This window comes from Mus musculus, chromosome 5, assembly GCF_000001635.26.
Source record: "Mus musculus strain C57BL/6J chromosome 5, GRCm38.p6 C57BL/6J".
Lineage (NCBI taxonomy): Eukaryota > Metazoa > Chordata > Mammalia > Rodentia > Muridae > Mus > Mus musculus.
In genome coordinates this window covers 130,659,241-130,686,051 of record NC_000071.6, presented here as the reverse complement: position 1 = coordinate 130,686,051, position 26,811 = coordinate 130,659,241, and the positions used below count along the sequence as shown (strand labels likewise).

The window sequence follows — 26,811 nt, the reverse complement described above, 5'->3', positions numbered from 1 at the left end:
ATTTGGATTTTGTGTTTGCATGCTTGGACATCAGCTTCATGCTTTGTGCTTCACTGAAGTGGATATATATATATATACATATATATATATATATATATCCTTCAAATCCAGCTTCTCTTTATTTTGCCATGGCAAAAATTGTTTTATAATGCAGTTTGTTTATATGAAATTTTGTTAACTTTTTCAGATCCATAAGAAAACAGAATTGACAGGGCTACTGAGTGTGATGGCTATTCCTGGTTACCAACTTGACTACATCTGGAATGAACTACAATCCAGAAATGGAGGATGCTCCTGTGATCCATACAGATCTTGAGGCTGGAAGACACAGGCTTCTTGCTTGGATCTTAGCATGGAGATCTTGAGGGATAAGCCATAAAAAGCTTAGGCCCAGGCAAGGTAGTACACAACTTTAATTCCAGGAGACTGAGGCAAGCAGATCTCTGAATTCTAGGCTAGCCTGGGACAAAGCAAGTCCCAGATCCAGGCATGGAGGTACATACCGTTAACCTGGGCCATACCTTCTGCTTGAGGCCTACATAAAGACATTGGAAGAAGGAAGGCTCACTCCTCTTTGCCTGCTTGCACTTACTTGCCAGTACATCTGTTGGAACCTGCTTCTTCAGGATTCCAGCTTCTACAGAAGACCAGCTGAACAACTAACCTCGTGGGACTGAGCAACTATTAGATTCTTGGACTTCCCATTCACAGCTGCCCATTGCTAGTTGGACTACAGAGTGTAAGTCATTACAATAAATTCCCATAATATATAGATATATTCCATAAGTTCTGTGACTCTAGAGAACCCTTACTAATACAGTGAGGCATGCCTGTAACACCAGCACTTGGAAGGCTGAGGCAGGAGGAGCCCAAAAGATCAAAGCCAGCAAGTGGCATATGGCAAGGATCTAGTCTAACAAAAAAGAGGGGGACTAGGGGTGCAAGATGACACAGTAGGTAGACACTTGTCAAGTTAAAGTAAGGGCTGGCAATATGGGTGAGCAGCTAAGGGTTCTTGCCACCCAACCTGAAGACCTGAGCTCAATCACCAGGACCCACAAGGAGCAAAACCAGAACTTATCCCCTGACTCACACACATATACCAGACTGCATGATCTGTTCCCCAAATAAATAAATGAATATAATAAAAACAACAACAACAACAAAATAATCCATACTGCCTAATTATAGACATTTCTGGAAATAAAAACAAGTAAAAAGAACAAAAATTATCTTCCCTTTTATTGAGATCGATAATAACAAGTACCATCAGATTTATTGCATTTCTTGCAGCTTTCCTCTATGAATACAAATGGAGTTAACAGATGACTATAAAGAAATGCATAATAGATGAACATAAATGAATTTATAATAGCGGTAGAACATCTATGTAATTACACCATAAATCTAATCTCTAGAGTGACTTTTCCAGTGACTAAAAGGTAATGACATTATTTTTAATAATTGTACAATATTCCATCCTTCCAGCTGCACTTGCTGACAGAATTTAGGTGATAGATTCGTAGATGTTGAATTGATTTTATAAGATTTATGTTTATTTTTACCGTGTGTGTGTTTGTGTGTGTGTGTGTGTGTGTGTGTGTGTGCGCATACAAGCATTCCTGCTCAGAGGTCAGAAGAGGGCACCAGATCCTCTGGAGCTGGAGTTGCAGGCATTTGTAAGCTGCCAGCCTTGGGCACTGGGATTCAAACTCCAATCCACAGGACATAGCCGCAAGCACTCTTAACAATGTACAATTTCCTGGCAGTATATGGGTTTGCTCACTTAAGTCACTCATTTAAAAACATATTCTTACAGTTATTTACTTGTGTGTACATTACTCCACGTGCAACTACACACTTGTAGAGGCCAGAAGAAAACTTGTGGGAGTTGTTTTTCTCCTTCCACTGTATAGTTCCAAGGGGTTGGACTTAGGTCGTCAAGCCTGGCGGCAAGCATCCTCACCTTCTGAGCCATATTGCCAGCCCATAATTTATCCTTACAAGCAGCTGGTAGCGCTAAATCAAATCTCAGGGAAGACACAAGCGTGGACCACATACCTTCATCCCGCAGTTAAACCAATTAGAATTTAATCACAGACACTGAACTTCTGCGGATTGCAAGAGCCCCAGTCCCAGTAGTGAATTAACTGACTAAGCTGAGATCAATTAAAGTTAAGTTGTAAATAACTGACCAGCTGGTGGATTAAGCTTCGGCCAGTTGTTTTCCATGCTCCACTTCCAGTTGCTTTGTCAAACTTCCAGTCTTGTACGCCTAACTTCTGGCTTTCTATGCCACACACACACACACACACACACACACACACACACACACACACACACACACACACACACGCACGCACCCACGCACGCACCCACACACGCACATGCACACCATACCTCCCACCCCACCCCCCACCTCTAGTTTCTCTAAGTGCTGTTAGATGGGGCTTCTTGGCTGGAATTCTCAAAGCCAGCCCTATAGCCCTAGGCTTCCCCAGACCTGAATCACATTTCTGAGTTTTGGTTTGTGCACGTAAACTCTACTAAATTTAATTCGTCAAAGGAACCTTCCTTTTAACAGTAATTAAGGAGGACGCTATTATCATGTTATTTTTCAATTATGGTGTCCCTTGGGGTTCTGGTGAGGTTGTCTTGTTTTACCCTTTCTCCCACCTCACCCTGCCAGCTGCTGGAAAGACCAACGCATACCAACATGGCCAGCTGACAGACTATTTCCCTGTGTGTGCTGAAAGTATCTCATGGGCTGAGGATGTAGCTCTGTGGGATCATCCTAGATTCTGGGTTCCATTCTCAGCAACCCATACACCAGCTAAAATGCTGCAACACCCATAATCCTAGTACAAAGAGGGTGGAAGGAGAAGGATCAGGAGTTTAAGGTCATCTCTAACTTCACAGCCAGTCAAGGTCATCTTGGCATACATGAGGGTTTGTCTCCAAAACTGAAAAAAAAAAATTTAAAAGGAGGCATAGAGCTATAGCACAGGGCAGAGTACTTACCTGGTATGTGCAAGGCCCTGAGTTCAAATCCCAGGATCACAATAAACAAACAAACAAATAATCTCTTAGCTGTTCTTTGTTCCTCCTCTCCTTTCTCTATTGTCCTAATCATCATTTCTCATATTGCTTTAACAATGCTTTTTACATATGATTTATTTATATTCATCAGTTGTCATGGTCTAGTCTGTTTTTTTTTTTTTTTTTTTCATTTAGGGGAAGGGAACAAGGGAGAGGGAGGAGGGGTATTTGTCCCCAGGGAATAAAGGACTGCCTCTGGAGACAGAAGTGGTCCATAGGAAAATGGTGGCTTATAAAGGTAAAAGGGTAAATGCCTGTGTTAGGATGAGGCATTTAATTGGACATTTTAACTAGGTGAGCCAAGGGGAGCTTTTGATTGCTGAACTTCAATATGTTGATATCTGGACCTTGGTGGTCAATCTCAGGAGGAGCAAGTGGCCAAATAAGGCAATAGACCTTTGGTGACTAGCTTTAGGAATGTAATCTAACAGTTTTTAGCAAGGCAGAGGACATGGCTGACAAGGCAAGGCCAGTCAGAGCCATGCCTATCAGTGTCAAGCTGGCCAGAGTCCCTTCAATAGATATGTACCAACTGTTAACAAACTATTTCCATGTGTGTATTGAAGGTATCTCATGGGCTGGGGATGTGACTCAGTGGGTTATGTGTTTGGTTTCAAGTTAATTTCTTGGTCACTGCCACTATTAGATCAGAATCCTTTTACTGTGTTTGTTTGTTTGTTTGTTTGTGATCACCACATGCAGTTGACCCCATCTGGTGTCACAACCCACAGTTTGAGAAGCTGTGATCTATAAAACACTATTTCAAATTTGTGTATTTTTAAAAGATTTTTAAAATGGCTTTTAATTAACTCTCACCAAGGAGGTTACCAACTGGACAGTGTTTATAGAAAAAAATGGAAGTAAAACAGAAAATAATTTAACTGGCTACAGCTTATTCAGCTAACTAGCTGGTTGGTCACAGTTTAATTAGCCATGTGTTTCAGGGCTTTCTGCAGCCAACCCTATTAGATATTGGTCTGGTCTGTTGGGCCTAGTTGTATGCCAGTACTGAGTTCATTTTTATTTAATTCTTTCTACCAAGAAATTAACAACAGAGCTGTAGAAAAGGCTTCGTGGTAAAGTGTTTGCAACACAAGAATGAGGACCTAACTTCAAACCCCAGAGCCTACCTATAAAAATAAAATAAAATTGAAAAAGCCTGGTTGTGGTGGTGCTTACAGTCTTCACACTGGGGAGGTAGACCCAGGAGAATCCCTGGGGATAGAGAGCCAACCAGCTCATCTCACCAGTGAGCTCCAAGTTCAGTGGGAGAATCTCTCCAAAAGGTGGACAAGCATGGTGCCCAAGGAATGACAGCCAAGGTTTGTCTTCTGGCCTCTACACACATAAACATACAACTGAATACACATACATAGTCATATCTGTGTACAAGAACACACACAAACATACAAAAAAAGGTCACAAGCACACTGTTGCATAATCTCTCAGTACTCTAAAACTAGACTGAGAGGCTGAAGAGATGGCTCAGCTGTTAAGAGCACATACTACTCTTGCAAGGGTCTGGAGTTCAAGTCCCAGCACCTAAAATAGACAGCTTATAGACACCTGTAACGCTAGCTCCAGAATATTCGATACCTCTAGCTTCCAAGGGTTCCTATAATCACATACATACATATCACACATATTATCACATATATAGTTCACAAACAAATGTAGGGGCAGGTCTGATACTAAGGTCCTCTTCCCCAGTTGGTTCTTGATCTGTCAGTAAAGAAGCCATGGGCCAATTGCTGGGCAGAAGAAATAGGCAGGACTTATGGGTCCCTGGAGGAAAGGAGACAGATACAAGGGAGGAGAGGAAAATTCCCCATGGAGAGAGAAAAGCCAAGTGACCTGTGGCCGCTCCTACAGCCAGGTGGCATTTAGCAAGGCTAGATGTGACTGAACAGCTAAGGTTTAGGGCAGATGGGAGGTGCAGAGATAGGAATATTGCTAAGGGCATGCTAGCCACGGAAATGATGCCTAGCAATTGTGCTAAGAAGGCAGGTAGAAAATGAACAACTGTGTGCTTGTCTTTTATTGATGGATTCAAGGGAAGCCAGGTGGGAGGTGGTAGCATGGCCTGGAGCTTAGGTGGGGTAGCAAAAAGCTACATGCAACAAACAAATGCATGTAATTAAAAAAAAAAATCTTAGGAAATACAACCATTGGAAACCATCATGTTTTACAGACGATGACTTCTCAAACTGCAGGTTCTGACACCAGATGGGGGTCATCTACATGTGAAAGAAATCACAAAACCTTGGCAATAGTAGAATCATTTTGATCAGATAGCAAACAAAAGGTTAATTAAAATGCAAATACATAGTGTTTCAGGATGCATCTATCCAGGGTATGAACACACTGCAGCCTTGGTTCTGAACACATAGGCACATGCCCATTGCACTGTGTAATACAGTCACAACACACATCATCAACTTCATGACAACCCTGGGATTTGACTGGAGACTACTGTGTGTTATAGACTACAGCATTTGTACTGCATATATGAAGTCCTCTGCCCTTAGGGAAACATGATGGCTTCATTACTACAGCAAACAAAACCCAGTTAGAGTTTCCTGTGACACTCCTCAGCATGTAAGAATCCAATTAGTATACTTTGGGCTTGAAGTGTGTTGGAAGGTTTGATTTTTAAAATGAACCTTCAAGTTGATGAATTTCATTTAAAAATGGTTGCATTGAATTTTGGCTTGGGATTAAGACAGTTTCCAGCACACTTGTCTCTTTTGAAACTACACATTTATGCAAAGTGGTGTTCATACCATGCATCAATTCTGAGAAAGGTTTGGCACTGTGTCTTGTGGTGTCACATGTTCACCTAAGACTTAATTACGTCTGAAAAAACAAACAGACACATTGATGTCATTAATATGCAAATTTGCCTTTCTTTTAATAAATGGTAAAAGATTATGTATACAAAAGTTGTCTTAAGATACATTTTTTTTTTTAAGATTTACTTTTAAGGTGTGTATGAGTGGCGAGTGCTTAAGCGTGTGAGTGCCTACAGAGGCCAGAAGAGGGTTTATCTCCTGAGCTGGGGAGTCAAGACGTTGTGAGCTGTTCTAGGAACTAAATTGTTCTGTCAGAGCAGCCAATACAAGTGCTTACCACCAAGCTATCTCTCAAGCCCTGTAATACATTTCTTCAGGATGTTTTGTAAACAAATGCTTATACATCTATTTTGTCCACCTATACATTAAAATATCTCAGGTGATGATAACCTGAACCTGAGTCCCTGGGACCTGCATGGTGGGAGGAAAGAATGCCTGATGGATGCCCTTCTACTTCCACATGCACACCATATCAAGTATATATGTATAATGCATAATATATAATATGTACCATTTGCATGAAATAACAAATGAAAATGAAATACTCTCAGGTAAGAAGGGTTAATAAATGGAAATCCTTATGAAGCCCTGATAGTTACACCTAAGAGTGTGATAAATAAGGAGTAACTCAAATTGCCAAGCTAGATGGAAACCAAGATCAGAACACATCTATAAAGAAGGCTGGCTGGTTTATCCCAAAGGTCATTCAGAGCCTCTCTGTTTTGATCAAGCGCCATAACCAGGGTGGCTTTGGACACTAGACTCCCGAGGTTTCTGATGCAGATATTCGGGGGTTGTGGGGTCAGGAAATTTCCTTCTGATAAGTCCCAGTGATGCTGTCAGCTAATACTGTTGGTCTTTGGCCAACATGGTTGGGTAACTGTGTCAGCTCAGACATTTCCATATTTCACACCTAGGGAAATTACTTTGGGCATTCAGGAGCTTGCTGTCAGTCTAACAGGCACAGTGATGGACACTGCTGCTGAGAGATAGTTGGGCTTTATCAGAGGAAGAAAGGAAGAGCTGCAGTGCGGATCCAGGACTCCGAGAGAGTGGCAAGTTGACACAATATTAGAGGAGAAACATCCAGCTGGTGCCAGATGTGATGAGTGGAAGATGTGCCAGGAAAAGCTCAGTTGATTTAAATAAAAAAACGAAGCCATGATGGTATCTCATTCCTGTCATTCCAGCTACTTAGGAGGTTTTGAAGAAGTGGTTTCCCAAGTTTGAGTCCAGTCTGAGAAACAGGGAGTTCAAGGCAAGTTGAGGCAACTTAGTGAGACCCTGACTCAAACAGAGTTGGGGCTGTAGCTCAGTGGTAGAGCGCTCACCGAGCATGTGTGAGACCCTGGGTTTAATCACTAGCAATACACACACACACACACACACACACACACACACACACACACACACGGTGGGGGCAGACAGAGAAAAACAGAGAAAGAGAGAGATAGAGAAAGACAGAGACAGATAGATAAAGAGACAGACAGAGAAAAAGAGACACAGAGAGGAAGACAGAGGCAGACAGTGATAGACTGAGAGAGACAGAGAAACAGGGAGACAAGGTATAGAGAGGCAAACAGAGAGAGGAAGGAGGAGAAAGAGAGAGAGGGAGAGAGAGAGGAGGTAAGGAGACCAGAGAAAGGGAAGGGGAAGAAGGTAAAGAGAAAGGACAGGGGTGGGGTGGAAGGAGAGAGGAAAGAAGAAAGAAAAGAGATGGAAAGAAGGAAGATCTCAAAAATGAAGTGTTCTTAAAATTTCCAAGCCATAGTCCCATGCATCAAATCCTTCATAGAAATGAACACTCTTTATTTCACAGAACCATCTCCCTGCAACCTCCTTCAGCAGCCAGCCTCATGCAGGTAACCTCTAGTCTTACACATTAAAAAAAAAATCATAGCTATTAATAGACGCTTACTAGCTGGAGTCTGCTTTTTCTTTATTTTAGCTTTTCCTCTCAATTATGGAAGTAACATATGCCCACTGTTGAGATTTTAGACAACACCTCCACCCTCCTACCACACAGAATGCCACTGTCAACTTCTTAGCCCATCCCTATTCCTTAAAGGCATAGCAGATTTTCCATTGCAATGTAACTGCACTTGGTCAATTTTTCCTACATGTCGTGAACATGGGGCATGGAGAACCCTCACCTACCAATAAAGTGAGCCATGTTACCACCTGTCAACCATGGCTATAGAAACAGCATGTCTAACATTCCAGGCAGAACACAGGATAGGGTTTGGGAAGGATTTTTTGTTGCTGCTGCTGCTGTTGTACAGCCTTAAAAACTGATTTATTTTAAATATGTGTATTGGGAGTGTGTGGGGGGGGGGATATATGCACATGTGAGCACACAAAGTCAAGGGTATTGAATCCTCTGCAACCAGAATTCCAGACAGTTGTGAGCCACCCAACATGGGGACGAGAAACCAAACTATAGATCCTTTACTAGAGCAGTACACCCTCTTAACCATGGAGCCACCTCTTCTTCCCAGTGTGTTTGGATTACACCAACAACCATGAGTCCAGAACTTAAGCAAAAAAAAAAAAAAAAAAAAAAAAAAAAATGGAAAGCTAGAGGAAGGAGAGAGGAAAAGCCAGACAGCAATGATTGGGGATGGAGAGATAGAAGCCAAATCTAGAAAGATTCGTAGGGGGAAGCTGCAGATATTGTATGATTCTCCCACAGGTAGTTGATAGAGGTTCTGAGCAGTCCTGTAGTTAGGCATTTGGGGACTGAACAAGTCATTTTGGTAAGCAGGTCTGTTTGAGTCCATTATAAAATGATAGTGAGTTGGGTGTATATGGGAGGGGTCAGAGGTCATTCTCAACCGTCAATCAGATGCTTTCTGCCTTCTTTTCTTCAGACAGAGTTTCCCACCAAGTAGGCTAGGCTGGCAGGCCAGTAAGACCCCAAGGATCTACCTCTGCCTCCCAGCCTCGGGTTACTAACCCACTACCATGACAAGATTTAAAAAAAAACAACCAACAACAACATAGATTCTGGGGATCAAATCTCATGTTGATATAGCAAAATCCTTACTGAGTCATTTCTCCAGCCTGCAACTTGTATACTTTTATGCTAGGATATTGACTTGGTCTTGGATATTGCACAGATCTAGCTGTATGGCCAATTAGACATTGTCATGGTCTTAAGAACTGAATGTAAACCCCCGCCCCATCATATGTTGAATGGTCAGTAATAACCTGTTGGTGGTGCTATTTTGGGAGGCTCTAGAAACTTTAGGAAGTGGGACCCAGCTGGAAGCATTAGGTCACTGGAGGTTATGTCCTTGAGGGTATATTATCTCTGCCTGCTTCCTGCCTCATGTAGGGATTACAAGTATGCAGCAGTGCACCCAGGTCTTGATGTGGTGCTTGGGATGCAGAACTGTATGCATGCTAAGCCGGATTTCTACCAGTAGACCCACACTTCCAGGCCCTCTTTTCAATGGTTTAAGTGTAGAAGCCCTGTCACCTTTTTTTTTTCACATAAGAAACGAGATTAACAGGGATGGTTGGGTGATCATGGGGTCAACAATGCTGTTGAATCTGCTGAAATCCTCATTATTATCCTTGTGATGGTTTGCAGTCCTCAGACTTGTAGAAAAGCCCAAAATAGTTCCTCTGAGGTCAAGGAGGAGAGATTGTTAAAGGGTCCTTGTAACACATGAGCTCATGTAGACACCGAACAGTAACTGGCTCTCTCCTTGCCAACCTAAGGGGTATCTCCAGCAGACATTCTAGAATACAGATGGGGTCCTGGTGTGTAGTACAAGGAAGGAGTGGTGCCACAATGAAGAGCTGAGGACCACACCTTTCGGTTGTCTCAATTACCCAATAGTATTGTTTTATGGCAATTCCCACCATGGATGGAAGCTTTAACAGGCAAGAGGCAAAGGAAACTTATAAGGCTCAGAAAGTTCCTAAGGTTTACAAGATTCACAAACCCCATATCAGCAGTAACAACTGATGGGGAGGGGAGCTTCTCTACTCTGCTGAACTGCCTATAAGTTCTGAATGAGAGCTCCAAGGAGGCAGATGTTTTTGAGTTATACCCATGCTAGAGTGGGTTTTCCAGTGAAAGGAATTGTGGTCATTGAGTTGTCCATGTTTCTATAAGTAATTCTTCACCCACATTCCTGTAAATAACCCCAATAAACTCACCTGCCTGCTAAGTTTGACTTTCATCTGTCATTGCTCATGTATCCCCAGGAATGTTGAGCAGGAAGGCCATCCTCCAGTCCTGCATCCAAGCTTTTTCAGTCCTTTCCTTTCTACCTCTCCATCTTACAATACATAAAGTCCCAAGGCCAACTTCAAAGAGAATTTATTTCCTCCCCCATAATATCCCTGCAATAATGTCAAGTTTACAGGAACTTGATTCATGAAGGAGAAGAATACAGTGAGGTTTCCAAAGTCATCAGCTGAGCCTGTGATGGGTGCCTATAATTCAAGCACTTGAGGCTGAGGAAGAAAGATCAGGGTTTGAGGCCAGCTTGAAATACATAGTAAGACCATGTCTCAAAAAGGAAACAAAATTTCTGGCTGGGAAAATAAGTTGGTTGGTGAAATACTTGTCATACAAGCATGAGGACCTGAATTCTATACCCAAAACCCTAATGGAAATTCAGGTGTGGTAGACATTGGCATTTAGTCTAGTCTCCTACCCACAGTTAGGAGCTGCTTGCCCCCTCCTCTCTTTTTTGCTCTCTTGTTCTTGCTCCTGCTCCTTACTGCCCCACCATGTGCTCATGGCTGCCTCCTCCTTCTCCTCCTCCTCCTCCTTCTTCCTCTCTCTCTCTCTCTCTCTCTCTCTCTCTCTCTCTCTCCCTTTCTCTGTCTCTACTACCCTCTCAACTTCCCCCCCCCATGTCCTGAATAGACTCTATTCTATACTATACTGTTGTGTGGCTGGTCCCTCAGGGGGAAGGGATGCATCAACATGGGCCTGCAAAGGCACACCCTTCCCCCATACCATACCCTGCCTCCACCAAACATATCCCTGGTTTCCCTTATCTTTTTATAAAACACAACAGTAGCAGGTACTTGAAAAATCCCAGCACCAGAGAAGCAGAGATGGGGAGATCTCTGGGAATCCCTGGGCAGTCATTCTATGGTGGTGATTTTACAAGGTCATGAAAGACTATGGAGAGAGGGAAAGAGAGAGAGAGTGAAAGAGAGAGAGAGTGAGCGAGAGAGAGAGAGGCAGAGACAGAGAAAGAGAGAGAGAGAGGGAGGGAGGGAGGGAGAGGAAGAGGAAGAGGGAGCGAAGGAAGGAGGGAGGGAAGGAGGGAAGAAGGGAGGGAGGGAAGGAAAGGATGTTGGTTTAGGACATCTGAGGTTACCTTTGGGCTTCTACATGTACACAAACCCACACATACACCAAGGTTTTACAAGTTATGACTTACTATCTAAGAGGCTCTTGAACTGGATGCCAGGGACTCTGAGCCTCCAAGGCAGGCACGGCATACCCCGTTTGGACCAGACCATCTAGAACACAACTTGCAGGCCAAATCCCTCAGGAAGGAAATGGTGGTGCAGCTGGTTAAATTTCACCATCTCTAATATCAATCCCTGCATAAATACTGCAGATCATAATTTTTAGGACTGGCACCAAGTGATAGATAGTTGTTGGGACTTTTTTTTTTTTTTTTCAGAATCGCAGTTGATTTTATTTTACTCTTGGCAATGAACTCCAGTAAAGAAAGAGCATCAGGAAATAGATTTAATTAGGAAGATGAGCTCAGTGCTTAGTAAGACTTCTTGTCAATGATGTAGAGAAATGCCTCTACCTTTATATTTCCTCTAAAGTAGGAAGAATTCAATGCCGAGAAAAAGCAAGGTTTGTGACAGCAACATCAGATCCTGAGTGGAAGCTCAGGCAGGGGAGATAGCTCAGCCAGTAAGCACTTGCTTAGCAAGCATGAGGACCTGAGTTCAATTCCCAGCAGTCATGTTAAAATCTGGATAGGTGTATGCTTGCGATTCAAGTGTTGGGAGAGACAGAAGAGTGGCTCCTTGAGACTCTACTTAGTTAGCCTAGCCTAATTGGTAAGCCCCAATGAGAGACTCTGTCACAAAAGAAGGTAGCCAGCTCCTGAGGAACAATACTTGAAGCTGACTTCTAGCCTCTACACACATGTGCACATGTATGTATGCACATCTGCGTGCACATGGGAACACACACATATACACAAATACCCTGGAAACTTGATTAAAGGAGCTCTACTCTTTCTGAGAGCTAGCCTCTACCATAGCCCCAGATAGCCCTTTCTTCCTGACTTTACTGGGAGGTAGTTTTCTCCCATACTTAAAAAAGACAATGTGGGGCCAGGCATGGCAGTGCATACCTGTAATCCTAAAGCTGGAGTAGCATAGACAGATAGAACCCTGCAGTTCACCGGCTAGCCAGCTAGCTTAGCCTATTTGATGTGCTCTAAGCCAGTAAGAGCCTCTGCTTCAAAGAGAAGGTGGATGGTGACTAAGGATGTCCACTGTCTGCCATACACATGTGCATACATGTGCACATGCACTTACCCAAGAACACATACATGCGCATACACAAAAGCTAAGTCTGAATGTCCTCACGCAATCTGCACACCACACTCTTTTTTACCCTTCCCCTTTAGGAGAGACCCGTGTCAAGTCAGGATACTTAAATGGTACTCCAAAAAGGCCCTGATGGTGGAGATCTGAGAACAGGTTGCCAGCCAGGGCAATGAGGCAGCCTAAAGTACATCCCAGAGCTTCAGCCAAGCCTTCTGATGATCACAACAGGCCTCTTGACAGCAACCTCCTGAGAGACCCAGAGCCAAAGCCTCCAGCTGAGCTGCTCTCTAATTCATGACTTACTGAAACTCAGAGACCTGCAGAGTCACACATTGTTGTCTGCTCCGCATTATGATGCCACGTGAGGAGCCACAGCTGAATCTGAGTACCTCTGCTTCTGTGAGGTCTGGATACCTACCAGGCTCTGATAGAACACCCTGCCAGTCTCTTAGCATGGTATCCTTTCTCCAGTATCATTTCCTCCTGATGCTAATATCCCTTACTGGAATACCAGAGCCAGAGACTGGCCTTTCTGCTCCTCTTTTATGCTAACTTCAACCACTGCCACAGACAGAAACTGATGTGTTCGTGCAAGTTCTATCACTTGGACATGTGCACACCCCACCCCCTCCCTGCCACCCCCAGCCACCCAAGCGTGGAGGCCATGAGCTTCCCTCCATGCAGGGATGGCTGTGGCAGGCTGTTTCACACACTTTCTCAGTGATCAGGCAGTAGAAGGGAGGCAGAGCTTGGCAGCTGGGGACTGCTAGGATGCTGCTCTTCTTTGTTAGTCACTGTTCTGAGCTGGGGGAGTAACTGCAGGAGAGGAAAGATGCTGCATTCCAGAGTTCGTTTAAATATTACAGGGTGAGTCTGGGATAGGGATGGGGAGATGGTTCAGTTGGTAAATAGCTTACCTTACAAGCAGGGAGACCTGAGTTTGACTTCCCAGGATCCTCCTCCCCATATGCACACAAAACCTAAACCAACCAACAAAACAAAGCAAAACAACAACAACAAAACCTGAGTGTGGCAGCCTGAACTTGTAATCTAAGCAACAGGGGAAGCTGAAATAGGAAGATCCTAAGGGCTTGCTGACCAGTAATGCTAGCTCAATCAGTGAATTCCAGGCCAGTGAGAGACCCTGCTTCAAAAACAAAGGTAGGTGACTCCTGAAGAAGGACACATATGTACATACACATGAACACTCTCACACATGCACTCACATAAAGTACACTTTTAAAAATCAGTAATCTCAGATGTAATTTCCCGCCCTTGGCTCACTTTGCAGTACCTCCTGTCTCCTCACTCTGGAGGAGGGAGACTGACAGTATAACAAACCCAGAGAGCGGCTGTGATCATGATGGGGTGATGGAACTCTGCTAAAGAGAGTCAGTATTGTGTTAAAAAAAAATACTGCCTGCTCATGGAGATGCCAAACGGTAAAGAATCTGGAGAATTGGGGCCACTATATGAGATAGGGATCTGATACCCATAGTTCCTTCTGTCTTCTCAGATAGCAGCAGGGGTGGGGGTGGGGGGAAGCACAGAGCTCAGGATGCCCTGTGGCATCTTCCTAGGCTAGGGTGAACCATGAAGGCAGAGTGCAGGGTAGAAAGAACTCATGGCAACTGTAGGTAAAGTGCAGACGATCAGGCTCAACCTGGACGGGCTGAAAAATGGCACTGCTGTTTGGACCCAAAATGTCTCCTACAGGGCCATGGTTCAAATGCTCTGATGGCTCTATTTTGGGACATTATGGGTTCTTGAGAAGACAAGTCCCTAGAGGAAGATCCTCAGGGGATACGAAGGCTGACTCCTTCCTGGTTTCTCTCTCCTTCCTGTCCACTGTAAAGTGAGTGACCATCTCTCCAGTGCCACGTGCTCCCATTGCCATGATGGTGCCTGGCAAGTCCCATTGTCATGATGAGTCAGATCACGTCTGAATCCTCTGAAACCGTGAGCCAAAATGAGTCTGTCTTCCTCTAAATTGCCCCTGCCATCTATTTTTGTCACGGTCAAATGAAAGGTATTTATATGCTCATTGGCTATAAGGTAGGCGAGTACCAGAGTGATTCAAGATGAGTAAAAGATAACCATATGCTTATCTATCTTAGGAAAGTGTATTTACCAAAAACACTGTTCTAAGAAATCAAGGGAATACTGTGTTTTGATGGTATTTGTAATGTTTTAATTTATTTTTCCTGGGTTTTATTTGTTTCTGTTTGAAATTGTTTTGGTTTAGTTTTTGCTTTTGTGAGACAGGGTCTCACCCTGCAAACTCTGTACCCCAGGCTGGCTTCAAACTCAGAGCAATCCTCCTGCTTCAGTCTCCTAAGTACCAAGATCACAGGTATGCACTACTCTGCCCAGCTTCCGTAGTGTTTTAGATGTCTAAAGAGAAATTCCATTCAATTGAACTCAGCAACGTATCTGGCTCATGTTTTAAAAACAAAGATTAATGACCCGTTCCCCTAATTCCATACTCATAAAATAATAGTCACATTTTAAAATAGAGACGTGAAGTAAAAATGATTTAGTGGCACTCTAATAATTAGAATGTAGGCATCAGTGATCTCCAACAAGGATCCACATGACAGAACTGGCCATAAATGGATAGCGTTGAAAGCAGTCCTTTGATAAAACCAACATCTCTTATGAAGCACGGGAGTAGTATCAAGATTCAACACAAGCTACCATCCACCCTGTCAGTGAGGAAGCTCTTGGAATTGTCAGGTTTGAGCTAGAAGCTACCAAGACCAAGTTTACCTGTATATATACAGACATACACACACACACACACACACACAGAGAGGGGGGGTCTCTCTATCTCTCTTCTCCTCTCTCTACTGCTTTCTCCTCTCATTCTACCCTCTATCCCTGTCTTATTTCTCCTCTCTCATGTCATCAAAACTGCCATAAAAGAAATGAAAGATGCCATGCTGTGATTGCATGTGAACTGTGACTATGTAATCTTCAGTTTCCCAGAGGACATTTACTAAGCATCCTGAGCAATCAGGGACTACAGTAACCACACCCCTATGACAAACACACATAAGAGGGCCAACTCTTGTCACTGAGAGGACAGGTACATCTGATTGGAAGCAAGTCCTACAGAGTCCTCAGTGACTGCATGGCATAGGACCGCCACCTCTTCTCCCAACCCACCCCTAAAACCTCTAAGGCAGAGGTTCTCAACCTGTGGGATCATGACCCCTTTGGCGGGGTCACCTATGATATGTTGTGCATATCAGATATTTATATTATGATTTATAACAGTTGCAAATTACAGTTATGAAGTAGCAATGAAATTTATGGTTGGGGTCACCACAACATGAGGAATTGTATTAAAGGGTCATTAGGAAGCATTCTTAATTAGCATTAGGAAGGTTGAGAACCTCTGCTCTAAGAGGAGACCTCTACTCTGTCTCATGGAATTGAATTCTCTTCAGAACCCCTCTCATGCCTATTTGCCTATAGTGCTAATAATGCCCCCTCCCAATAAACCTATTACCCAAAAGGACAACTTGCTTCATTGTCTCTCTTGAACCCCTACACTGAGAACTTTCATGAGTTTAGCTCAAAGTAAGAGATATTACAGGCAATACCAATGTCACCCTTTCAAGGTCTCTAGGAGGAAGTCCTTCATGAGTCAGATGTAGAAGAATTTCACCTCCACAATTGCAAACTCTGCTCCAAAGAAAACATACGAGGAGACAGCTCAATTCTCCAGACCTTAACAATATAGCATATCAACTGCGATACCCAATTCAAAGAACACCTAACACCCAGTCCAAGAGGGCTCATTGCAGTCTGAATAGACACCCAAGGCTTCACAGTGAAAGTTAGTTGATCCCAGAAAACATGATACTGCCAGACTTAATCTTATGTGAAAATCTCACTTACCTGCCAGAAGATACTGTCTATCGTATTTCCAAGAAAACCATCCCGACCTTCTGATGACACCAGCTTGGGCCCAAGAATCGTCATGAATTCATCAAAATCTACCTGCCCATCTCCTGAAAGGAGAAAGAGAGAGAGTTAAGTGAAAAGTACCATAAATGTGATCAACAGCCCCTGATGCAGTTAACAACTCTATCCTTTTCTCCTTGGCATGACCTAAATAAAATAAAAAGAGCTGGTGATTTAACAGAATTGTTTAACATTGTTCGTTTTTGTTGTTGTTGTTGTTTGTTTGTTTGTTTCCTAGACTGAGGATTGAACCCAGGTGCCCAAGCATCTAGGCAGGTGCTCTACCACTGAGTCACGCCCCCAGCCCCTCACTGGGGGATTCTAGGCAGGGGCTCTACCACTGAGTCACGCCCCCAGCCCCTCACTGGGGGATTCTAGGCAGGTGCTCTACCACTGAGTCACGCCCCCAGCCCCTCACTGGGGGATTCTAGGAAGGGGCTCTACCACTGAGCTATGCCACCAACTCCTCACTAGGGAGGGTTCTAGGCAAGTGTTCTACCACTGAACCACACCCTCAGCCTCTCACTAAGGGATTCTAGAAACACATTCTATCACTGAGCCATAATCCCAACTCTTCAAAGGGGAATTTTAGGTAGAAATTTGTCCTGGATATGTTTGCTGCTGCTGTTATTATTGTGTTTGTTTTTCTATTGAATCAGGCTTATTTGGGAAGAGGAAACAATTGAGAAAATGTCCACAGAAGAAACTCCTGTAGTCAAGCCTGTGTAGCACTTTCTTGATTCATGACTCATGTGGACGGTGCCACCCACCCTTAGGAAAGTGGTCATGGATGGTATCAGAAAACCAGCTGAGCAAGCAACAAGGAACAAGCCCTAAGTAGCACTCTCCATGGCCTCTGCTTCAGTGCCTACCTCTAGGTTCAGGCTCCTATCCCGCTTCCCTTCATGATGAACACATAAACTGAAATACCCTCCCACCCCCACACTTCTTTTGGCCATGATGTTTTATCACAGCAATAGACACCCTAAGACAGTATTCTACACTAAATCAAATCCCCAGCCCTTTCATTGGCATATTCTAATATGTATCTTACATGTACACCCCAGCCCCTCACTGGAGGATTCTAAGTAATCACTCTACAGCTGAGCCATACCCCACCCCCAGCCCCTCACCTGGGGATTCTGTGCAAGTGTTCTGTCATTAAACAATATCGCCAGTCCTCTTTGTACTTTTTGTTTAGAGATAGGCTCTCACTAACTTACCCAGGCTGGCTTTGATCTCATTTTGTAGATTAGGATGGTCTTTAACTTGCAATCCTCCTGCCTCAGCCTCATGAATAACTGAGATGACAAGCCTTCACTACCACTACTGTGTTTTAAAATATTAAAGTATCACAATAAAGTGGCAATAATTAGGAAAATACAGTTTTGTTCTTCTCTTTAAAAACAATCTGTCAGATTGCTCAGGCCAGCCTCAGACTTGCAATGGAGCTAAGAATGACATTTTCTTCTGATCTTCCCATCTCCACTTCCCAAGTGTTAGGACTGCATGCGTGTGCCATCTGTTTATTTAGTGCTGGGGGTGGACACAGGGTTTTTGTACATGCTACATAAGAACTCTATTGACCAAGCTACAATCCCAGTCCTACCACAAGTCTTGACTATATAATTTCTTCTTTCCCCTAATTGAATTTTGTGTTGCTTTATTCATGCATAGAAAGTATATGGGCACATGCACATATATGCACACACATACACACTCACGCACATCCACACCAGCTTAGTTGAGTAGCATCTAAGCTTTTGTAAGTATGCTCTTCGATAGTCACAGCAGGATGAAGTTACTCATGAGACATTGCTCAGTGCCTTCCCCAATCATTAAGTAATTCATGACTGTATTCTAAATATCCACCCAGCACCTCCTTCTTAGCATGACCACACCTCACATCTACTGCTCCTCTGTACCTCAAATTATCTGGCCATGTGTGATGGAAGTCACAACTTCTTCCTTGCACTCACACATAAATATATTCATTATGTCTAAAGGGTTTAACCCCTTAAATACTTGTTGAAGTTCTCTCTGTCATTTCTCCAGTAGATAATTCCCTTTCTAATAAGCTTGGTGGGACAACACTTCCAAGAGTCAATACTTGTATTTGGGATTATGGTAACACACTGCTGCCCCTATGCCATCTTCCATATAGTTTGAGATTACTTCCCCCCAAAGCTTCTACTTCTACAAACTTCAGTGATATTTTGACCCACCTCAGCATACTCTGAGCCTGCCTCTCTCTCTCTCTCTCGTAGCCTTATTATTATGATCTTTGCATAAAATGCAATATGTTGTTTTCACCTTTCTGGCTCTATGTGCCTGCTGGTATGTCTCCTGCAGGATGTCTTTACTCATGGTCTTCCTGATGAATGCCACCTTGTTCTCAGAGGAGGAGCTACAATGCTCTTAATGTTTTATTGCTTCCTGGCCATACCTTGTCTCACCAGAAGAGTCTGCCGACTTTTCTTTCTTGTCAGTACTTATGTAGCTATTTACTCAGAATGGAAACATTCCCCATTAGAAGGAAGAGGGAGTTCACAAGACTCAGGAAGCTCAGAAAACTCACAAGACACAGAAAGCCCAGGAAATTCATAAGGCCCAGGAAGTTCAGGAATCTCAGAAGATTCACAAGGTCCCGCTCGAGAGGGTTTTTCAGTGTCTCATCTGCCTTCAAGTGACCTATGACACTCTAGGTAACCCTTTACCTTTACTTCTGTAAGTAACTCCTTCTAGTAAACTCATTGGTTCAACAAGTCAGACCTTGGTAGAATCATTTCTTTGATCAGTTATTGGTACCTATCTGAAGTGAACAGATGTTTGTTCACATTTTCCCAGGAAACATCTCAGCATAGTCTTCTACAACGTCATGTGTGTGTGTGTCAGCTACAGAACTTACCACTTTGTGTTCCCATCTGGATTTGCCTTACTTTCTAACCTGGGCTTGATTGTGGAAGGTCAAAGAGCAAAGCAATTGTGTGACTATTTTCTACTAAATGAAACACTTCCTTCTGGAGGGAGGCTTGTTGTTGTTTTTGTTTGTCTGTTTGTTTTTTGTTTTTGACTAGGGGAGTTAACAAAATATACAAGGCACAGAAAGCCCCTAAAATTTACAAGATTCAAAATGCCCCTCTCAGTGTTACATAAGTAGCCACTCAGTGTTACGTAAGTAGCCACTAACAGAGGGTGGGACATGTCTCCCACCTGTTAACCAAATGCAGAGAGCTCTGAGATGAAGCTTTTCTGAGTCATCACCCATGCTGGGCAGACTTTTGGTGATACAGCTGCCTGTGAGTCACAAATGCTCCTATAAGCAATCTCAATATACTCACTGGTTCACAGAAGTAGACCACAGTGGAGCCATTCCTTTGACTTGTCATCTGTGCTCTATTTGGGGTGAATAGACATTTGTTCATGTATCATCAGGAAGAGTAAGTAACCCAAGAAGGCTTGAGATATGTCTGTATACTGATTGCCAGAACAGGTATTCAGAATATGCTTAGAAAATGAATAAGTGATGTCTCCTGATTGTTTTCCCTTGTTCGGTTAAGCATCAATTGGTTTTTGTGTGGTATTTTATTCTGTTTTCATGCTAGAGCTGGTGCTAACCAAAAGGTGTTTGTCAAGTCAACTTTACAGGTCAAACTGAACCCACAGGGCATTGAGTGACTCTCAGCAAGTCATCAACATGGCATTAGGAACCCTTACAACCATTTAAACTGGCAACACAGCCAACAGCTTTCCACCTCCTTACCTTAACTCTGATTGGTGAATCCACACCCAGTAGCATGCCAGATTGAAGACCCAGAAATTTATCTACTCTCAGAGCATCCGTGTTCCCAAGGAGCACTCATTCAAAACCTATGCCCAGTGGCCAAATAGATGTCATCATCAGGATGCCAATAACTCAGCACAGACTGTCCATGAACACACTGCCTCTTAGATGAAACCCTTGGGAGGACCAAGGAGGTGTGGCAAGCTGGTGGGAAAGGGAAGATTAATCTACCAAATGGGGTGGAACAGTCGATGAAATGCTGAGTGGAAATCAATTTTTCTCTCCCCATTTGACACGATAAAGGGAGCTGGAATCTCGCCTTTGCTGGTATGCTAAAAATGTGCAGACAAACAATGAATTCACATTGGCCTCTCAGATTAGCAAGGACTTCTAAATAGAAAACTCTCCAATGTGATACTGGCAGAGACACTAAAAGGATGCCTTCCGATGGGGTATTTGTTCCTGGGTATAAATAGGAAGTTATCTATCAAGGTAGGAAGAAAGAAATAGAAAAGGGAGGAGGAAGAATGGGAAGCTGAAGAAGAGAAGGAAGGAGGAGGAAGAAGGGGGAAGGAGGAAGTGAGATTAAGCAGGAAAAGAGGAAGGATGGGAGAAGAGAAAAGGAAGGAGAGAAGGGAGAGGAAGAAGGAAGATGAAAAGGGAGCTGGGTGAGGAAGAGTAGAAAGAAGGAGAAGGAGGGGGAAGATGATGGAAGAAAAGGATGATAAAACACTGGATGCCTGCATCCCCTAAACATGTAATGTAGAAACAGCTCATGGTCACCCATGACGAGCTCTTGTAGTGAAAGTTTTGCTTCTTTAAAAACCCAGTTGATGAGTAATTTGAGCCCTTTTATCATATAGGGAAGGGCAGGGGGTAGGGAGAAAAACCTTATCTCAGACAGATAGTAAAAAGGCCTTAATCTCACTATTCAAAATTAATCATGTAAGAACAAGATAGAGGATAGTGAAGGAGTGCTGTCTCAGCAAATAATAACTGCTTAGATTACTTTAATTGCTTTGAATTGTTTTAATTATCAAAATGCGCGTGGTTATAAATTTGGTGGTTATGATATTAAAAATCCTCTGGAAAAGAGGTCAGAATAGAGCTGGCCTAAAGAGAAAGGAGGCTGCTAATTTGAGTCAATATATACCTTTGATGATTTCAGGTTACTGGACAAAGGACATGCTATTTGGGGAGAGAAGCTCTGTATTTGGGTTAGTAGGAAAGTGGAAAAGATCTTGGACCCCTTCCAGAGTGATATGGATCAGATATGACAGGGAAAGATCCCCCCCCCCTGAAGATCTTGGCTACAGAAAAGAAAAATTCAAGAAAATCAAACAGGACAGGTGATATTTAATTAGCTCTCAGATCTCTGACAGGGTTGAAGACTAGTTATAATTTCATAACCAAACTTAAGTTGTTTAGCAGAGAGGACGATGATAGAGATTTGAAAGGATGGTTTTCAGAGGGTAATGCAAGTTAAAAACAAAACATAATTAAGGTATAGAATTGTAAACTCTTTAAGTAAGGATAGATGTTAGAAATATGTACCTTAATTGACAAAATTGATGGACTGGATGTTATTAGTGTATGCCATATCTTATAGTTTACATAACTGTTATGACTATGTTCAATGATATCTGAGAGAAAAGGCCTTTTTAATTGACAAAAAGAGGGAAATGTTGTGGATTTGATTTAATGCTTATATTATGTTAATTGAGTTCCCCCAAATTGCACAAGAATCCGCCATGTAAGATGCTGTGCAGATCTCTGCCCCTGGTTCTGATTTGTAAATAAAGTTGTCAACAGTCAATGGCTGGGTAGGGAGACAGAGGCAGGACTTTAGGATTCTCAAGCAAGGGAACCTGGAGAAGAAGAATCACCATGCCAGGGGAGGAATAAGATGCAGGCTTAAGAGCAGCAGAAGACAGAGTACCAAACATGTAAGAGGTAGGGAAGAGCATCCCCTCCCCCAATAATTGGGTCTTGGGAAGCAAAGATAGAATATAGATTTTAGAAGGTAATAACTCAAGAGTATCAGAGGGGAGGCATTAGCAGCATGGAAGTTTGGGAGTAGCCCAACCATTGAGCTGATTAAGGCATATTAAATATAGGGTGTGTGTGTGTGTGTGTGTGTGTGTGTGTGTGTGTGTATTTCATTAGAGAGCTCAAAATATTGGGTGCATGGTAAGGAATTTGCACCACCACCAGGACCTGAGAGATTAGAGTGGATTAATCACCTACTGCTACAATGTTATGTTAATATGGTTTTTGTTTTAATCCCAGGTGTCCATATCCACTAACTCTGATTTGTCTCGTGCTCTGTCAGGGGTGTGATTCTGCCAGCTGAAGATGTTTGGAATTCATGGAACTCTTGAGAGGCGTATAAAAATGCCAGAGTCCTGAGAGAAAGGAGGCTCTGCTACTCCTCCTTCTGCTGCTGCTCCCGCTGCTGCTGCTGCTCCCTCTGCTGCTGCTGCTCCTCCTGCTGCTACTGCTTCTCCCCTGCTGCTACTACTCTCCTGCTGCTCCCTGTTGCTGTTGTTTGTCAAGTGGTCGTGAGCACAGAAACGAGGAGAAGAAACTTGATGAAGAAGATTAGCCTTGCCCCAAGGATCTCAATGCTCCTAATCAGCAGAAAGTAGTCTAACAAGATCTACACTCCTCTTTTCCCTCTAACCCCTTTTCTCTCCTACCTAGGGTTGGGGAGTTGGAAGGGATTGGGGTGAAGAAGGATGGTAGGTACCAGAACCCAATAAAATAGCCAAAAATTATGGTTATAAGCTCTAACAATAACAAAGTCTTCGTGTTCCAGTTCGAAGGCATAGGCCTATTTGTGTGCAGAGCTTATGGAATCTTAACTAAAGTGTGTCTAACAAGCTGAGCACTCACACGCATGCTCAAGGTCTAGAGGGCACTATTATCTCCCACTTGGAAGACTAGCAAGGGGGCTTGCCCTTGCTTTCTCAGCCTGAGGAAATTAAAACCATGTTTGAAAATATCTACCTTCCAAGTAAGAGAGGAGGGATCATCTACTTATCTACCCCATGCAGAGGCCCAGAGGAGCAAAGCATTGTGGACCTCAAGGATCCCCAGGAGTTCTGGTCCCATCAGGCAGTGCTCACAAATAGATGCTACTTTTGGCCAAAGGCACCATCCCAGCAAGAGCTACCCAGCAAACCCAATGCTTCTAAGATCTACCTTGATCCCGGGAAAAAGCAAGCAGCTCATTTACCACTTACAAACTGTGGTTTGGCTGGAGGACCTGGAGAGATGGCTTAGTAATTAATGTGATAGCCCTGCAAGCATGAGGAATCATTTTAGGGTCCCAGGCAAGCATGACATTCTGCCTGTAATTCTAGCCTGGGAAGGTGAAGAAAGGCGATCCTCTAAGCAACCCATCTATTAAGTGTAGCCATATCGGATGAGTTCTGGGTTTGATTGAGACATCCTGCCTCGATGAATGAGGTGAAAAGGGTGACCGAAAAAAAATCAATTAAAACATCAACCTTGAACCTCCACATGAATGAAAAGAGAGGTATATGTGCAACAACACAGCCTTGGACTCCCAGACATGCAAGAACATGTACATGAACACACACAGACACACACACACACACACACACACACACACACACACAGAGAGAGAGAGAGAGAGAGAGAGAGAGAGAGATCTAAATGACTGTCTCATTGACTAGGAAGATGGCTCAGTGGTTAAGGGCATTGGAATTCAGCTAGCAACACCCAAATCAGGTGGCTTACAGCTACCTATAACTCCAGCTCCAGGGGATCTGACACCCTCTCCTGGACTGTGAGAGCATCTGCATGTACAAATGCACACAGAGACACACAAAGACACATACTTGAAAAATAAAAAAGTCTTTGAAATGAATAAATAGCTCTTATCTTTGTAGGTGCCATGTAATTATTTAAAAGAACGAGTAATAATAAGAAACAGGAGATAGTCGATTGACATTTTCTAGATGTCTGGTATATGAGTATTATGCAGATTTATCTCAACTCCAACACTATGAAGAATTCTCCCAGTTCACATCTTATCAGTGATAGACATTAGGCAAGAAGGGGTTAAAAACAGTGAGTAGAAAATTCCAGAGAGCTAGCACATGGCAGTGCAAGGGCTCAACTTGGGTCTCAATATCAACCCTACAGTAGACCATGCCCCTCTGCATCAAAGACCCCAGCACACAGCCTTGATAAGGCTCCTATTTGTCTCCAAAGTCTGAGAGTTACAATGTGTTTTCCTCTCTTAGCCCCGAGGAAAGGATTTAATGGGTAATTGGGAAAGGTGACCTCTGGGAATTGTTAATGTAAATGGCCACTGTCTAAAAGCCACATGATCCTCAGATTGCTACTGTGCCTGCAGTGAACATCCTTAGTCATCCTCACAGATGGTCGGTTCCGGAGGAGTCCGGGCACTCACATAGAACTTAGCACACAACTTCAATTTCTCCCACTCCCCAAAAGAATTGGTCTGATAAACAAGTCTAAACAGCCCCATTAAAAAATGGGGCTCAGAGTTAAACAAAGAGTTCTCACCTGAGGAATACCGAATGGCTGAGAAGCACCTGAAAAAATGTTCAGCATCCTTAATCATCAGGGAAATGCAAATCAAAACAACCCTGAGATTCCATCTCACACCAGTCAGAATGGCTAAGATCAAAAATTCAGGTAACAGCGGATGCTGGCAAGGATGTGGAGAAAGAGGAACACTCCTCCATTGTTGGTGGGTTTGCAAACTTGTACAACCACTCTGGAAATCAGTCTGGCGGTTCCTCAGAAAATTGGACATAGTACTACCAGAGGATCCCGCAATACCTTTCCTGGGCATATATCCAGAAGATGTTCCAACTGGTAAGAAAGACACATGCTCCACTATGTTCATAGCAGCCTTATTTATAATAGCCAGAAGCTGGAAAGAACCCAGATGCCCCTCAACAGAGGAATGGATACAGAAAATGTGGTACATTTACACAATGGAGTACTACTCAGCTATTGAAAAGAATGAATTTATGAAATTTCTAGGCAAATGGATGGATCTGGAGGGCATCATCCTGAGTGAGGTAACCCAATCACAAAAGAACTCACATGATATATATTCACTGATAAGTGGATATTAGCCCAGAAACTTAGATTACCCAAAATATAAGATACAATTTGCAAAACACATGAAACTGAAGAAGAACGAAGACCAAAGTGTGGACACTTTGCCCCTTCTTAGAATTGGGAACAAAACACCCATGGAAGGAGTTACAGAGACAAAGTTTGGAGCTGAGACAAAAGGATGGACCATCTAGAGACTGCCATATCCGGGGATCCATCCCATAATCAGCCTCCAAACACTGACACCATTGCATACACTAGCAAGATTTTGCTGAAAGGACCCTGATATAGCTGTCTCTTGTGAGACTATGCCGGGGCCTAGCAAACACAGAAGTGGATGCTCACAGTCAGCTATTGGATGGATCACAGAGCCCCCAATGGAGGAGCTAGAGAAAGTACCCAAGGAGCTAAAGGGATCTGCAACCCTATAGGTAGAACAACAATATGAACTAACCAGTAACCTCGGAGCTCATGTCTCTAGCTGCATATGTAACAGAAGATGGCCTAGTTGGCCATCAGTGGAAAGAGAGGCCCACTGGTCGTGCAAACTTTATATGCCTCAGTACAGGGGAACACCAGGGCCAAGAAGGGAGAGTGGGTAGGGGAGTTGGGGGGGAGGGTATGGGGGGCTTTTGGGATAGCATTGGAAATGTAAATGAGGAAAATACCTAATAAAAATTTAATTAAAATTTGAAAAAAACCAAGTCTAAACAGGGCAGGGTCACCACAAATAGCTATTATGGAGTGTCCCCAAAGGTAAGTGTAGAACTGTGGAAGTTTTGTCTTTTACTATATATTATAAAGCTAAATTTGGCCCCCAAGGCCTGGTTGCCCCCAAGCATGGGAGAATCTGCATGTAGACCCAACCCAAGTGACACTGTGCCCCCTAAGCTATCCAGGATTGGTGAATAAAGATGCCTACAGCCTATACCTGGGCAGAATTGAAATAGGTGGGTGGGGGAGGGGTTGGGTTCTCAGGCTTGGGGTCGGGGAAGAACCACAAGGGAGAGAGGAGAGGAGAAGAGAGAAGGAAGATGTCATGGGTTAAGTGAGTCATGAAAGCATGGCCCTGAGGGTTGGCCAATCGGAGATAAGAGCAGCTCAAAAGGAACATGGCAAATTATAATTTGGGTTTAATGATGGGAGATACAGATTCTAATAGGATAGAGGGTAGATATCTGGCCAGCTCTAGTGCTGATTAAGGCTTATTATAAATATAAAAGTTGTATGTCTTTTATCCAGGACCTGAATGATCAAAGGTGGGGTGGAAGCCCCTGACTGAGCTGAAATATTTCTATAACATGGAAAGATTCCTGTACCAGTCACCTTTTTGTGAAATGAAGGACTGTTTGTATACATGTATATGGTATATGTGCATGTGCATGCCAGCATGTGGAGACCAGAGGCTGACCTCAGTGGTTGTCT

The 26,811-nt window shown here is 43.3% G+C and overlaps 1 protein-coding gene across 9 annotated transcripts in view; it reads right to left on the bottom strand.

Moving 5' to 3' along the window:
• The window catches only part of Caln1 (calneuron 1), a 476,922-nt gene that overhangs the window by 160,274 nt on the left and 289,837 nt on the right, over positions 1–26,811 (bottom strand). For all 9 annotated transcript variants that reach the window (XM_006504369.3, XM_006504367.3, NM_181045.1 and 6 more), the window contains one exon: positions 16,413–16,525. In XM_006504369.3, the coding sequence (XP_006504432.1) occupies positions 16,413–16,525 (113 nt within the window). The remainder of the gene's footprint in view (positions 1–16,412; positions 16,526–26,811) is intronic.